This window comes from Heptranchias perlo, chromosome 2 (genome assembly GCF_035084215.1).
Source record: "Heptranchias perlo isolate sHepPer1 chromosome 2, sHepPer1.hap1, whole genome shotgun sequence".
NCBI lineage: Eukaryota > Metazoa > Chordata > Chondrichthyes > Hexanchiformes > Hexanchidae > Heptranchias > Heptranchias perlo.
In genome coordinates, this window is record NC_090326.1 from 48492210 (window position 1) to 48507621 (window position 15412).

The 15412-nt window shown below is 41.4% G+C and overlaps 1 protein-coding gene across 6 annotated transcripts in view; it reads left to right on the forward strand.

Annotated features, from left to right (window-relative positions):
- pign (phosphatidylinositol glycan anchor biosynthesis, class N) overlaps positions 1 to 15412 on the forward strand; it is a 141142-nt gene that overhangs the window by 32748 nt on the left and 92982 nt on the right. For all 6 annotated transcript variants that reach the window (XM_068001866.1, XM_068001868.1, XM_068001864.1 and 3 more), the window contains 3 exons: positions 5931 to 6061; positions 11067 to 11183; positions 13392 to 13432. In XM_068001866.1, coding sequence (XP_067857967.1) covers positions 5931 to 6061; positions 11067 to 11183; positions 13392 to 13432 — 289 coding nt within the window. The remainder of the gene's footprint in view (positions 1 to 5930; positions 6062 to 11066; positions 11184 to 13391; positions 13433 to 15412) is intronic.

Sequence of the window (15412 nt, forward strand, 5' to 3'; positions counted from 1 at the left end):
CGTGAGCTAGTTATATGTATTTGAATGCCTAACCTAAAAGTGAGTGGTTTATATGTTTAAAAACACCTATTCTAAACCTGAGCTTTTTATACTAGAAAAATATAATGTAAAAGGCCTAATCTTACAGGTGGAATGATGGCAAATGCAATTTAACATAAAGTGAGTGTTAGTACATTCGGATGTGAGAATGATGGGTGGAATTATAGTTTAAATGAGGAATGGATGGACAAAAGAAGTTAGGGGTCTGGGGTGTAAGTTATTAAAAGCTAGTTCACAGGTACAAACAATTACATATAGATTGCAGCACGGAAACAGTCCGTGTTGATGTTTGTCCTCCACGTGAGCAGTCGTCCTAATCCCATGTGCCCGCCCTGTTCCCATATCCCTTCATCACTTTTTCCTTCAACCGCCTGTCTAGTCTGTTCTAAAATATTGACATGGTCTCTGTTTCAATCACTAACTCAGTGTATTCCACAGCCCCTCAACCCTTTGTGTAAAATAAATAAATAAATAATTCTCCTCTGTCCTAAATCTTACATTTAATCTAATATCTATGTCTCCTCATTCTAGACCCCTCAATGACTGGAAACAGCGTGTTTCTATCTATTCTGTCTCATCCCTTCATAATTTTAAAAACAGTTATCAAATTGCCTTGTAATCTCCTCTGTTCTAACAAAAACAGCCCCAATTTTTCATATCCCTCTTTGTATTTGTATTTCCTCATTCCAGGCAGCATCCGAGTGAATCTGCAGTGTCCCTCCTCTATTACTTCAACATTTTTCCTATAATGTGATGCCTAACACTGCACATAGTACTCCTGTAGTGGTGTTACTAAGGTTTTATATAGGTTCACCATTACATCTTGATACTTATATTCAATGCCTCTTGCCATAAAACACAGTATTTAATTGGATTTTTTTTAATAGCCATATCCAGTTGAGGTACTGCTTGTGAAATTGAACTCTCAAATCATTCAACTTTCTTCCATACAAAGTGTAATTATTACTTTTTTTTAACCAAAATGTACCACCTCACATTTAGTAACATTTAATTCCATCTGCCACTTTTTTGCCCATTGTATCATCTTATTAATTGCAGTTCCCTTTGATCCTTAGAATTGTTTATTATGCTTCTTATTTTAGTACCATCTGCAAATTTTGCCACCACTACCTCTAGCCTTATATCCAAATCATTGATGTACACAGTGAACAGATGTAGTTCCAGAACAGAACCCTGTGGGACACCACTAACCATTTCCAACCACTCTGAGAAATTGCACTTAACTTTTACTCACTTTTCCTTCATTCTAACCAGGCTTTCTGAAATCCACCCCCAGATTCCATACACTTCATTCTTCTCCAATAGTTTCTGTTGTGTCACCCTGTCAAAGGCTTTATGAAAGTCCATTGTACACCACCTCCACTGCATTTCCCCTACCCACCATATCTGCCCTCTCAAAAAACTATGAGGCTAATGGAATGTTGGGCTTCATCACAAGAAGGATAGAATCTCCAAGCAAGGAAGTGTTGTGGTAATTATGTATAGCACTGATCAGGACTCCTTTGGAGTATTGTGTTCAGTTTTGGGTGGCCCACCTTAGGAAAGATCTACTCGCCTTGGAGAAAATCCAGTGACCATTATCCAGAATGATATCTGTGATGAAGGGCCTTGGGTATGATTACCGAGTGGGTAAACCTGGGTTATATATATAAACCTGGGTGAAGTGAGAGTAACTGCCCTTGACATCAAGGCAGCATTTGACCGAGTGTGGCACCAAAGAACCCTAGTAAAATTGAAGTCATTGAGAATAAGGGGAAAAACTCTCCAGTGGCTAAAGTCATACCTAGCAGAAAGGAAGATGGTAGTGGTTGTTGGAGGCCAATCATCTCAGCCCCAGGACATTGCTGCAGGAGTTCCTCAGGGCAGTGTCCTAGGCCCAATCATCTTCAGCTGCTTCATCAATGACCTTCTCTCCATCATAAGGTCAGAAATGGGGATGTTCGCTGATGATTGCACAATGTTCAGTTGCATTCGCAACCCCTCAGATAATGACTTAGTCCGTGCCCGCATGCAGCAAGACCTGGACAACATCCAGGAGTGGGCTGATAAGTGGCAAGTAGCATTCGCGCCAGACAAGTGCCAGGCAACGACCATCTCCAGCAACAGAGAATCTAACCACCTCCCCTTAACATTCAATGGCATTCCCATTGCTGAATCACCCACCATCAACACTGAGGGTCACCATTGACCAAAAACTTAACTGGACCAGCCACATAAATACTGTGGCTACAAGAGCAGGTCAGAGGCTGGGTATTTTCCGGTGAGTGACTCACCTCCTGACTCCCCAAAGCCGTTCTACCATGTACAAGGCACAAGTCAGGAGTGTGATGGAATACTCTCCACTTGCTTGGATGAGTGCAGCTCCAACAACACTCAAGAAGCTCGACACCATCCAGGACAAAGCAGCCCGCTTGATTGGCACCCCATCCACCACCCTAAACATTCACTCCCTCCACCACTGGCGCACAGTGGCTGCAGTGTGCACCATCCACAGGATGCACTGCAGTAACTCGCCAAGGCTTCTTCGACAGTACCTCCCAAACCCACAACCTCTATCACCTAGAAGGACAAGGGCAGCAGGTACATGGGAACACCACCACCTGCACATTCCCCTCCAAGTCACACACCATCCTGACTTGGAAATATATCGCCGTTCCTTCATCGTTGCTGGGTCAAAATCCTGGAACTCCCTTCCTAACAGCACTGTGGGAGAATCTTCACACGGACTGCAGCGGTTCAAGAAGGCGGCTCACCACCACCTTCTCAAGGGCAAATAGGGATGGGCAATAAATGCTGGCCTTGCCAGCGACGCCTACACCCATGAACGAATTTTTAAAAAAATTCGCATTCCACTATCTTTCGGATAAGGTGTTAAACCGAGCCCCCCGTCTGCCTGCTCAGATGACGTAGAAGATGTTACAACGAAACACAAAATAGTTCCTGAAATGTTGAATACCATTTGCAAAGCTGGAAGATCAGGTAACTGATATGCTTTTGTTTACATTGGCTCAAGAACATGCCTGAAACTTTTTCTGCTTCGCAGTAACTTTCTATTAGCAACACCTGGAATTCCGCAGTAAATAGCGTTCTTAGTTAAAATTCTTCTCATCAGGATTTCATTTTTCTGGTGGTGTCAATTGACCTAAAACTTGGTGCATAGCACTATTTCAGTCTTGTTGTAACTAGTGTAACCTGTGAGAAACAAAACTGTACAAAAGGATACAGAAGAAAAAGCCACCAACTGGTGTCTGCAGTGCAAGTTCCAGATCTGCTGTATGAAAATATACATTATACAAAGTAAAGTTTTACAAGTCTAATTTTTGTTTAAGCTTATTACCATTATTGGACATAATTACTTTTTAAATGCAAAGTGATGCCTGTGGTGAGGTCAAGTTTCATATCATTATATTTCTAAGGTGATTTTTTTAATGTATTTCATGGGCATATGTTGTCACGGGAAATGATTAAATGCTCCCTTGTGATGAGCATAACTGGCTGCTTTGGCCCCATGCCTGTTTGTGAGCAAATGTGTTTCCAGCTGACCACGAGATGCTAAATGAGGAAAAATCCTGTTACAATACTATGTGCTTCTGAAACAGACACAGACTAGCTTTCAAGCCAGTCTGCCATTCCAACTATTACTTTAAGTCCAACATTGGTAGCATTTCTCAACTGATCACAATATTTGTGCCATGCTGATGCCATTGTTGACCAGGATTTTCATGCGGTTGTACTCAAATTACTGTTACTTCTTCCTGGTCTGAAATAAGACCAACTCTTCGACATGAAGATATCTACTTGTGGCAAGGTTGGCATCTGTTGAACAGACATTTTAGGAAATTCATTTTTAATTTTTTTCTGATCTTAAGCACATTACAATCTGCAGTTGCAGCCTTCCCACTGAGAGAGTGCAGTACACACCGGATTAATCCACATTCTTTCCAATGTTAATAATAATGAAGCTCATTATGTCTCGGGCAGTGTATGCAAAGTGTGAGGTTGGTGAGTGTGCAGTGCAACCAGAAAAAAAAACACAACATTCACCAGAAACTTTGTGCCATTTGAACCAATGGTGGAGAGAAGCTGTTTATAATAAAAGTTTAAAGGAATATTCCAGGAACTTATTCAGACACAAACTTCCAATAATTTATAGTGGGCCAGAGTGCTCTGAAATGGTGTTCCAATTTTTGGAGGCAGCCTGCCATTGCAAAAATTAGACTTCTGCTATAGCTTATACTGTGTTAAAACGTTCACAGAACGACTTTTTATTTCTCTTACAATTTTCAGTACTCGGACACTTGTTTTCTTTTTTGACCGTTCCTCTTCTACCTCCCCCGAGTGACCAATCTTCATGTGTGACTGGACGGTGAATGTCAGCAGGTTATTTAACCATCCCAGACCCTGCTCTCACCTGATATCCATGTGTACACATTTTCTAGTAGAGGTCACTGGACAGTGATCAGAAGCAATGCCCTTATTTTTTTTCCTCCCTGCTTCCCAGCTAGAGACACTGAGCTGAATTGTAGCCTCCCCCCCCCCCCCCCCCCCCCCCCAAAAACTGTCCAGGCTGAGATTACCTAACTCACCACAGGCTGGGGATTCAACCAGGGGCCAACTGATCTCTCTGGACAAATCGCACGGTGCATTTACTCACCAGATCATTGGGGGATCTAGAGCTTCTCTATGTAGTAATATCTCTTATTGCTGCAATGCAATGGTATCACCATCTCCTTTTTCTTTGTTAGCCCATTAATCCGACAGACTTTTAGAATACTAGGCAAGCTGTGTTTATTGCTACGTATCTAGGATTTTTATATATTTTTAATGAGTAATCCCAGTCAAATTAATTAAACATGTAGTGGTTATGAGTTTAAATAAATCCTGTGGTCTGTTGCAGTAAAATAACCTATTGTTAGATAGGGGGTGGGGGTGAGCAGTACCACTAAAATCCACTGCTAGCTTCTGATTTTGTTTTTATTTTCTTCGGATCCCTGAGCAGCTAAGTGGAATAGCCTGGATTTTTAATTTTAAATATCTCTGAAATTTGGTTTATTGGAAAGATTTCTAATGTTTATTTTCTTATGGATTTTGTACACTTTATGGTGAGTATGATATTACTATGGAAGATCAGTATTTTCTTCTTTGCATTCATCGTCCGTAAGTAGCACACCCAGGTCGTATTATATTCACTAAACTACTCCAGTATCTGAGCTGAGAAGAAGTTCCTTTATTCCAGCAGTGTGACATTCAACTGTGTATCTTCTGTGCTAAGTAATATCCTGTCTGTTTGAGGGATTGCTCGATTTAGAGGGGGTGGTGGAGGCAGATTCAATCAATCATGGCCTTCAAAAGGTAACTGGATAAGTACTTGAAAGTAAAACATTTGGGAATAGGGCTGGGGAGTGGGACTAGCTGGATTGCTGTTGCACAGAGCCGGCGTGGACTCAATGGGCCGTACGACCTTCTTCCATGTTGTAATCTTTCTATGATTCTCTGATTAGCCATATTATAGGCTTCGAACAGATTTGAGGCTGTCCAGACTCATTTCACTTTGGATAACCGATGTTCACTCCATCTGGACTGAAGCTGAAGTCCCAGCGTTGAAAAGCCAGCATTCCAACTGCCTGTATCATCCAGTCACTGTACAAATGCTTTGAACATATTGACTAGCACCTTCTGTTCTACAGTTTACAGAATATAATAGTGTCCGTGTGTCTATTTATATAACGCTAGATTCTTCAGTTATATTTTCTGGGTTTCTAATTAGCTGGACTATATTGGTAAAGGACCAGTAGTTCACTGCTGTAATTTACATAAGTCATGAGTCAATTTGCTTTTCTAACAACTGAATCTGAGCATTTATTTTACAGTGAGTATAAGGAAAATATCCGAATAGTAGATAAAGGTATCCAGGAAGTTGTATCTGTCATTGAAGACTTCTACGGAAATGATAAGAAAACTGCCTTTATCTACACTTCTGATCATGGGATGACTGAGTGGGGTAAGAGCATTGATGTTTCTGGACAACAATATTTAGACTGCAGCGTATTGATAGCCACGTTAACTATTATCTCTTAACCTTTATTAATTATATATCAGGTTTCCAAAGATACTGCACCTGTTGGTGGCACTGGCAGCGTGATAGTATGCAAAATATAACGTAACCTCTGTTAGCACCTAACATTATGTGACCATCAATCAACTGGTATAAAAGCTGGAAGTGCTCAGCAAGTGAGGCAGCATCTGTGGAGAAAGAAACCGAGTTAACGATTCAGGTTGAAGACCTTTTGTCAGAACTGGAAGATGTTACAGTTTTTAAGCAAGTACAGAGCCAGGGAAAGGGGGGTGGAGGGAGGGGAGGAAAGAACAAAAGGGAAGGTCTGTGATAGGGTGGAGGGCAAGAGTGATTAAATGACAAAAAGGACGATGGTGCAAGGCAAGGAGGGTGGTAATGAGACGGTTAAGAAATCGAAGATCGGTCTAGAAGAGCTGTAAATGGCAACAGCTGAACCATCACTCACAGCTGCAATCCAACAAAAGAAAATGGGAGCAATGGTTATGATCTGACGTTATTGAAATCAATGTTGAGTCCGGAAGGTTGTAAAGTGCCTAAAGGAAAGATGAGGTGCTGTTCCTCGAGCTTACCTTGAGCTTCATTAGAACAGTGTAAGAGGCCGAGGTCAGAGTGGGGCAGGGAATTAAAATGGCAAGTGACTGGCAGGTCAGGGTCACGCTTGCGGACAGAGCGGAGGTGTTCAGCAAAGTGATCGCCCAATCTGCATTTGGTCTCTCCAATGTAGAGAAGATCGCATTTTGAGCAGTGAATACAGTAAACTAAATTAAAAGAAGTACAAGTTTACAGAATATAATAGTGTCCGTGTATCTATTTATATAACGCTAGATTCTTTAGTTACATTTTCTGGTTATATTTCACTGGGAAGTGTTTGGGGCCCTGGACGGTGGGAAGGGAGGAGGTGAAAGGGTAGGTGTTGCATCTCCTGGGCTCACACGGGGAGGAAAGCTGGTGTTGGGGGTGATGGAAGAGTGGACCAGGATGTGGCAGAGGGAGCAGTCCTTTCTGAATGCTGAAAGGGGAGAAGATGTGTTTTGCAGTTGGATCGGGCTGGAGGTGGCGGAAATGGCGGAGGATGATGCATTGAATGTGGAGGCTGGTGGGGTGGAAGGTGAGGACAAGGGGGACCCTATCATGGTTCTGGGAGTGAGGGGAAGGGGTGAGGGCAGAAGTGCCGGAAATAGATAGGACGGACACGATCAAGGGCCCTGTCAACTACAGTGGAGGGGAATCCTCAGTTGAGGATAAAGGAAGACCTATTGGAAGCACTGTGCGGAAAGTGACATCGTCAGAACAGATGCGACGGAGACGGAGAAACTGGGAGAAGGGAATAGATTCCTTTTATAGAAAGCGGGGTGGGAGGAAATATACTCAAGGTAGCTGCGGGAGTCGGTGGGCTTATAATAGAAATTGGTTGACAGCCTATCCCCAGAAATGGAGATAGAGAAGTCGAGAAAGGGAAGGGGTTGACCATGTGGAGGCGGGGGAAGAGTGGAAATTGGAAGCAAAGTTGATGAAATTTTCCAGTTCAGAAACTGAATCAACTGATGTTGAGCGGTTTACCTGTATTCTTAATGCAGTACCTTACATCTGCCACCAGGTGGTGCTGCACCAATGTATTTACTGGAGAATGGCTGATACCTTTAGTGAAGGATAAGTGATTCAAACTAACTAACGGACAAATGTCCTTCCTAGCAGAGGAAAAAAAATATAAGAAGCTCATATTACCAGCAAAAAAAAAGCGGTAGTCTTCACACTGTCCCTTTCTGAACAGCACCTGAAGAGTCCATCGGATCAGTCTCTGTCGTTCAAGCAGAAGTGCACCCCGACAATGGGGGCTCCTGACCAATGTTCCCTCTCATTTTTTTTGGCCATGTGCAGAATGAATTTGAGTTTGTGCACCGATTTAAAGGGTGTGTCCGCTACCGTGAAAAAGAAAATCACAACTTTGAATAGAAGATCTTTTTTAAAAAAACATTATTCAGGGTATATAACAAACAGAACAAACATACAAAATAATGGATAATTGTAACAAGGCGAGCTGTCAAAGGATTTTTAATTAAACAAAACTGGTTATAGAAATCTTAAAAGTAAACACTGTCACCAGAGGAATGGGGACATCCTGATTGAGACCCAGAGTCTGTAGATGCCGAGCCAGATGATGATGGAGAAGAAGATGGCTGTCCGTATCGTTGATCTAGTGCCCCCAACAAAACTCAGCCCAGCCACCAGTGCCCCTAATGATTAGGCTTACACATGTGAAACCATATTGCAGCAAGAATCACCATCTTTAATACACCAAAGGGCAAAACTCAGCTAGGCAAAAGAGGCCCGACCCCGACCCCCCCCTCCAGTATAAACTAAATGGTGACATTTTAAAGGGGGTGCAGGAACAGAGGGACCTGGGGGCTCACGTACACAAATCTTTGAAGATGGCAGGACAAGTTGAAAAATTGTTTTTTTAAAAAAAAGCCTACGGATCCTTGGCTTTCTAAATAGAGGCATTGAATACAAAAGCAAGGAAGTTATGGTAAACCTTATAAAACACTCTTTAGAGCTCAGCTGCTGTAGTGTGTCCAAATCTCGGCACCACACTTTAGAAAGGATTTCACAGCTTTGAAGAGGGTGCAGAGGAGATTTACCAGAATGGTTCCAGGGATGAAGGAATTCAGTTATGTGGAGGGGCTAGAGAAGCTGGGGTTGTTCTCCTTAGAACAAAGAAGTTCAAGGGGATATTTCATAGAGGTGATCAAAATTAATGGTTTTAATAGAGTACCTAGGGAGAAACTGTTTCCACTGGCAGGAGGGTCGATAACCAGAGGACACAGATTTAAGATAATTAGCAAAAAAGCCAGGGGGAAGATGAGGAGAATTTTTTTTTTTACTCAGTGACCTGTTATGATCTGAGCTGAATGGACTCATTCTATGCTGTATGATTCTATGATTTACACTTAAAATGCAACACTCAGCAGCATGCAGTAGCTGTTTGGAATAAATAATACCAACCCTAAAGAATGTGTGAACAAAAGCTTGTCATGCAACACAGGCTGCTCAACAAAGCGACACAGAGAAACAAAACTGATTCTAGTGGTGATCTGAGGTCAAAACCTCAACTCCTTCCATTATTGACAAACCAGATTGAATTTTTTGAAGAGGTGACTAAAGTAGTGGTCAGGGGAATGTCAATGGATGTTATTTATATGGACTTCCAGAAGGCATTTGATAAAGTCCCACATAAGAGACTGTTAGCTAAGATAGAAGCCCATGGAATCGAGGGAAAAGTACAGACTTGGTTAGGAAGTTGGCTGAGTGAAAGGCGACAGAGAGTAGGGATAATGGGTAGGTACTCACATTGGCAGGATGTGACTAGTGGAGTCCTGCAGGGATCTGTCTTGGGGCCTCAATTATTCACAATATTTATTAATGACTTAGGCATAGAAAGTCTCATATCTAAGTTTGTTGATGACACAAAGATTGGTTACGAGGAGAGATTACACAAATTGAGGTTGTATTCTCTGGAGTTTCGGAGGTTAAGGGGTGATCTGATCGAAGTTTATAAGATATTAAGATGAATAGATAGGGCGGATAGAGAGAAACGATTTCCGCTGGTTGGGGATTCTAGGAGTAGGGGGCACAGTCTAAAAATTAGAGCCAGACCTTTCAGGAGTGAGATTAGAAAACATTTCTACACAAAGGGTGGTAGATGTTTGGAACTCTCTTCCGCAAATGGCAGTTGATACTAGCTCAATTGCTAAATTTAAATGTGAGATAGATAGCTTTTTGGCAACCAAAGGTATTAAGGGATATGGGCCAAAGGCAGGTATATGGAGTTAGATCACAGATCAGCCATGATCTTATCAAATGGCGGAGCAGGCACGAGTAGCTGAATGGCCTACTCCTGTTCCTATTAGATCGCGTGCCCCCGACCCCTGCCCCGAACCCTAAACACCTACCTTGAACTGATGTTCCTTGGTGCGCACAGAGCTGGATCTGATTCCGAATACAGGCAGCACCACTAGGACGACCAGGGCCTACGAAACTCCAGTGCATGATCCTGCCGGGTATGATGATCCAGCTCCTGGGAGGCTTGGCCCAGGTTTTTTTTTCCCAGATTGTCTCCGACCAGGAGTAATTCTATTGGATCATGAGATTTTTTTTTTATTTAGGAATTGATGGCAAAAGGTTTTTTCTGGTTCTGGCCATGCACGGACGGAATGCCGAAGTGCGCGGCACTCAACGGACTGCTGCGCGGACGCGCGCACACGCAGCTTACAGGGAACGGTGCTCCTGACTGTATCCCATGGTTTGTGGGCAGCTTGAGGAAGTAGTGTTGGCAGGGTGGTTTGAGACGAAAGTGGCGTTGGCCGTCCTACCAACGTCAGTTGACATCTATTTGCCTGCCTTTATTAGGCTCCTGCTTGTTTTCCGGCGGGAGCACTAACTGCCTGAATCAAGGTCCGCCCGAAAATCACAACGGGCAGACCTTAATGGTAAGTCGTTTTTTATTTTTGTTGCAATTTTCGTTCCATTTACAAGCGTAAATGGGAGGCAACAAGATGAAGATCGGCCCCAGTTTCACCAGTGAGCGATTTCTCTGTAAAATAACCATTTTGCTCAGCTGATGAACAAAGTCTGTGTGGGAGAAACAACTGTTCATTTAAAATTTTTTAGTGCGTTGTGTGTAAGAAAAAAATGCAGAAGACCATAAAGCAAAAGTACAATTTCCTTAGCGTCTTCATATTTTAGTCAAAATCTGTTTATGGGAATACGAGGCGGGGGGGTTGTTTGTTTAGTCATGATGCTCCAGCCATCATCGTGTGGGGCAGACTTGATTGACCAGCTGTTCTTTTCCTGTCTGTTAATTTCATATGTTCATATGTACCTTGGCTCATCAGAATTATGCATAATTCCTGAATTTCTTTGGTGATTATAGGTTCCCATGGTGCAGGCCACCCCTCAGAAACCCTAACACCATTGGTCGCATGGGGTGCTGGAGTAGATGGGCCACAGCTAAGCTCAAACCAACAGTTTCAGGACGATTTTTTACAAGGTATAATGAACTGCATTTAATATTATTGGTTTAAAAGTCAGGTCTCTCTTTTTTGTAACTTGTCTGAATACATTATGCTTTTAAAAACCCAATATTAGCAGTAATTTTTTTTCTCCCAAATTCTTCCTGTGGAAAAATGGTCAAAAATCCTAAACCATGACAAGCAATTAAAGTAAAGTAAAAGAAACATTATAATTTAAAAATAAGAAAATAGTAGAGACAAGGTGGAAGGGTGTAAAATGTTAAATTTAGGAATATTTTAGTGGTTTAGTTTAATAGGGTTAATACTACCTCATATACCTGAAATCTGAGTAACTTTTTATTACATTGCATGAACTGAAAATGTTTTTTAAAGGAGATAGTGATGTGATTTGAGGTGAAGAAATATTTTTTTTCTGCTTGTGCTTGGTGTTCAATAGCATAATGTTGCGACAAACATGTCATAATTAACTTGACAGTAACCACCGCTGGGTCATCCAGTTCAGAAGGCTATTTTGATTGCTCAAAATGAACTAAAGCTTAAATTTGTCACCTTTCAAAAGTATCATTTTATGGCAACAGGGTGAAGAAGAACCTGATACTGTATTGTAACGGAACATTTTAACACGCAGAATAATTCCAGGGATGAGGGACTTCAGTTAGGTGAAGAGACTGGAGAAGCTGGAATTGTTCTTCTTAGAGCCGAGAAGATTATGCGGAGATTTAATAGAGGTGTTCTAAATTATATGGGGTTTTGATAGAGTAATTAGGGAGAAACTGTTTCCACTGGCAGGAGGGTTGGTAACCAGACAACGCAGATTTAAGATAATTGTAAAAGAACCAGAGGTAAGATGAAAGAGAATTTTTTTAATGCAGTGAGTTATGATCTGGAATGCACTGTCTGAAAGGGTGGTGGAAGCAGATTCAATAATAACCTTCAAAATGGAATTGGATATATAATTGAGAAGGAAAAATTTGCAGGGCTATGGGGAAAGAGCAGGGCAGTGGGACTAATTTAGATAGCTCTTTCAAAAAGCCGGCACAGGCACGATGGGCCGAATGGCCTCCTTCTGTGTTGTATCATTCTATGATTTTTGTGCCTGTGACCAGCTGAACATTTAAGGAGTAAAAGCCCTTTCTGCTACTGTATGCCACAGCTTCAACAAATGGCACTCAGATGCCCACATAGGTATGGTGCAGAGCCCCGTGAGCCCTAGGCAAGCCCATCATTCTGAAAAATTGTAATGTCCTCTCCCGTTGAGCCACTGTGTCGAGGGAAAACAAGATGAACTAATCAGCTTTGGTGAACAGGGCATCGATAACCTGCCTGACGCAGCAGTGCACCATGGACTGAGATGTTGCAAAGATCCTCTGCACTTGACTGGAATATTGAATGTTGATGCCTTTGATTTCGCATCCACTGACAGTGCTGTTGGAGTCCAAGATGATCTATAGTCCAGTTTGACGATCCTACATAAGTCATGCAGCGTTTCCATTGGAAAACAGTGTCTCCTGATGCGCTGCTCCTTAGAAAGATGGAGCAAGGTTTGTGAACTCTGCTGGCAGGATAACTCCTCATCCTTCTCATTTGCGCCCTGTGCAGATGGACTGTCCATTGGCCCCTTAGCTCCTTTTCCTCCTCAAGGAAGGCCAGATGGAGTGGTATTTTTAGTTGCTGCCCAAGAGAATTTCCCCTTGAAGAGGTTGTGGGGTAACCTTTAAGACACACCATTCAGGATAGAGGATAATGTAAGCTTTTGATCCCAAGCAGAAGCTTCTCCATTCCCATTTTTAATGTATTCATGTGCAGGTGTGATGCACGGTGAATTTTATTTTGCTCTTGCTTTGCTCTTACTAAAGCCCTGAATGGTTATGCCAGAAAACCAAAGTAATCTCATCTTGTACAAATGCCATACAAACTTTGGCATCAGAACATTGCCTCCGCTGGACCCTCCTATTCATCACTGACCTTGTAATTCACGTTGGGGAGGGTGGAAATATGACGACATCCCATCATCCTGTCCTCATTTGCATGCAGCCACTGACTTGCTGGCAGGTAGCAGGAGCGCACATTCAGTTGTGAGATGGAAATGAGTGGACGGAGGTGCAGTGGAGTGTGTTCCCGAGGCAGTTTCTAACTTCACTCTCCAGTAATGTGTTGAATTTTGAGGGCACAGGGAATATCCAGTCCTTGTTCTATTTTAAAATTTGTTTCGCTATTTCTTTCAGAATGGAAACTAAATGACTGGAAGAGATTAGATGTAAACCAGGTAAAACACTTAATTTGTTCAAAATTGAACATTAGCTTTTACATTCATTGTGATATTTAAGTTGTGCTGTATGTTCTTCCTCTTGTAATCAAACCTGAGGGGAAAGTGCTTCCCATCTGATCTGTCATAATCCACAATTTAACAGTTACATTGAGCTTGAGAAACATCGTGCCTGTACTCTGCTTGTTTAACAAATTGCCTTTCCTTGTATAATTAATCATTGAATCTAGTTACAAATCAATAACGGAACCAAACTAATCTTTCTGTTTTAAATGAACTATACTCTTAGCAATCGTGGAAAGTCTTTAGAAAATTTGATGAAGCACTACACATTATTTGAATCTGACGCAGTGATATGTATGTCACGCAGGAAACCTAGTTGTGTGAAAGATTTTTATTGTACCCATTAGAAACGCTAGCTAAGTGAATACTGGGCACTCCATCAAAATTCCCTTCAAAAGAAAGGAGTAAATTGAAAAAAATTGAGGTTAAGGAGAGGTTGAAATGTAAGGGATGTGGGATATTTATGTTCAAACTATGTAGCTGGGGAAAGGTGTTGCTTGTTGAGGGAGGAAGAGAGACTGGGGAGTTTATCCAAGCAGGTTGTGGCTGAGTTAAAAGTAGAGATGAAAGTATTGGAGGAGTTGCAAGGTTTCCAGCAATTCCTTGAGGCCTCGGTAATTGTGCCTGATACCATATTAAGTTCAAACTCAGTGGCCAACATTTGGTGGAAGTCTTTAAACCACTCTGCAGAACTGGATTAACAAGGAGGCTAGGAATGATAACGCAGACTCCAACCAAAGTAGGTAAAACAACTGAGGTAGTAAATGAGGATGAAATGGTACAGGAAGTGGAAAGGCAGAATAATTCTGAGCAGGGTGATCCTTTTGTAATAGGGGACTCTAAGTTGTGAAGGATGTGGACAGTGAGATATGTAAGGGAGATGATAATTATACATTTTGTGGCAAGGGCAAGAACTTTTAGAAAGAAGGGCCAAGGAGCTTGCAAATGAAGAGGGGCAGATTTGAACCATTGGAAATTATGATATACCTTTATTAATATATCTTTTGTTTATAAGAAAAAATGCAAAGGCTGGGAATCTGAAACAAAACAGAAAATGTTGGAAATACAGAACATGTCCATCAGAATCTGTAAAGAGAAACGATAGGTTAAAATTTTGAGTTCAACTTGTCATAGGAACTCAGAATATAAAGATATGGTGGGTACATTTAAAGCAACAGTGGGTTGGTATCTGGGTTGCTTCCAAGACTATTTGGGCATAAATAAAATAACAAGTGAGTGGCTTCTAAAAGAAAGAAATTGATCTTGTAAATTACTGTAGAGCTTTCAGGGGTAGATGGAATATAAAGGAAGGAATGATGGGAACAACCAAATGTTTTTTGGGATGGGAGGGCCTAAACTATTGACATTGAATATGAAAACAATAATTGGGATTAATTGAAACTAGAATTGGCAGAAGTATGAGCCAAGTGATTGGCAAAGATCAACAACTAATATAAGAAAGCAAAAGGAAGAGCTTGCATTTATAAATTGCGCTATGATATTATCAGGACATCCCATAACACTCCACAGCCTATCCATCCGTCGTCTTATATTTAAAAAGTTGTATCTAGTGTGCATTTCCTGTCCATCACATTACACTTCAGGCATATCATACTTCCTGTGCCTCACTCTGGCATGATGCTCTGTATTAGGCAAATTTCTGTGTCATACTTTCACACATTTAATATTCCAAAAAAAATCAATCTTTTTGCCTGCAACAAATCAGAACACCGTAACCATGAGAAGTTATAAATATCCACCAGTTTTAAAAAATGAGAAATTGAACTAACCAAATAGCTCAAAATATATTTAGCAAATGTTTTCAGTTGTTAATTCTTTCCCTCAATAACTGAAATTTCTAATGTCAAAATAATAAAGACATTAAAGGATTAAATATTTGGCAATAACGCAATTAAA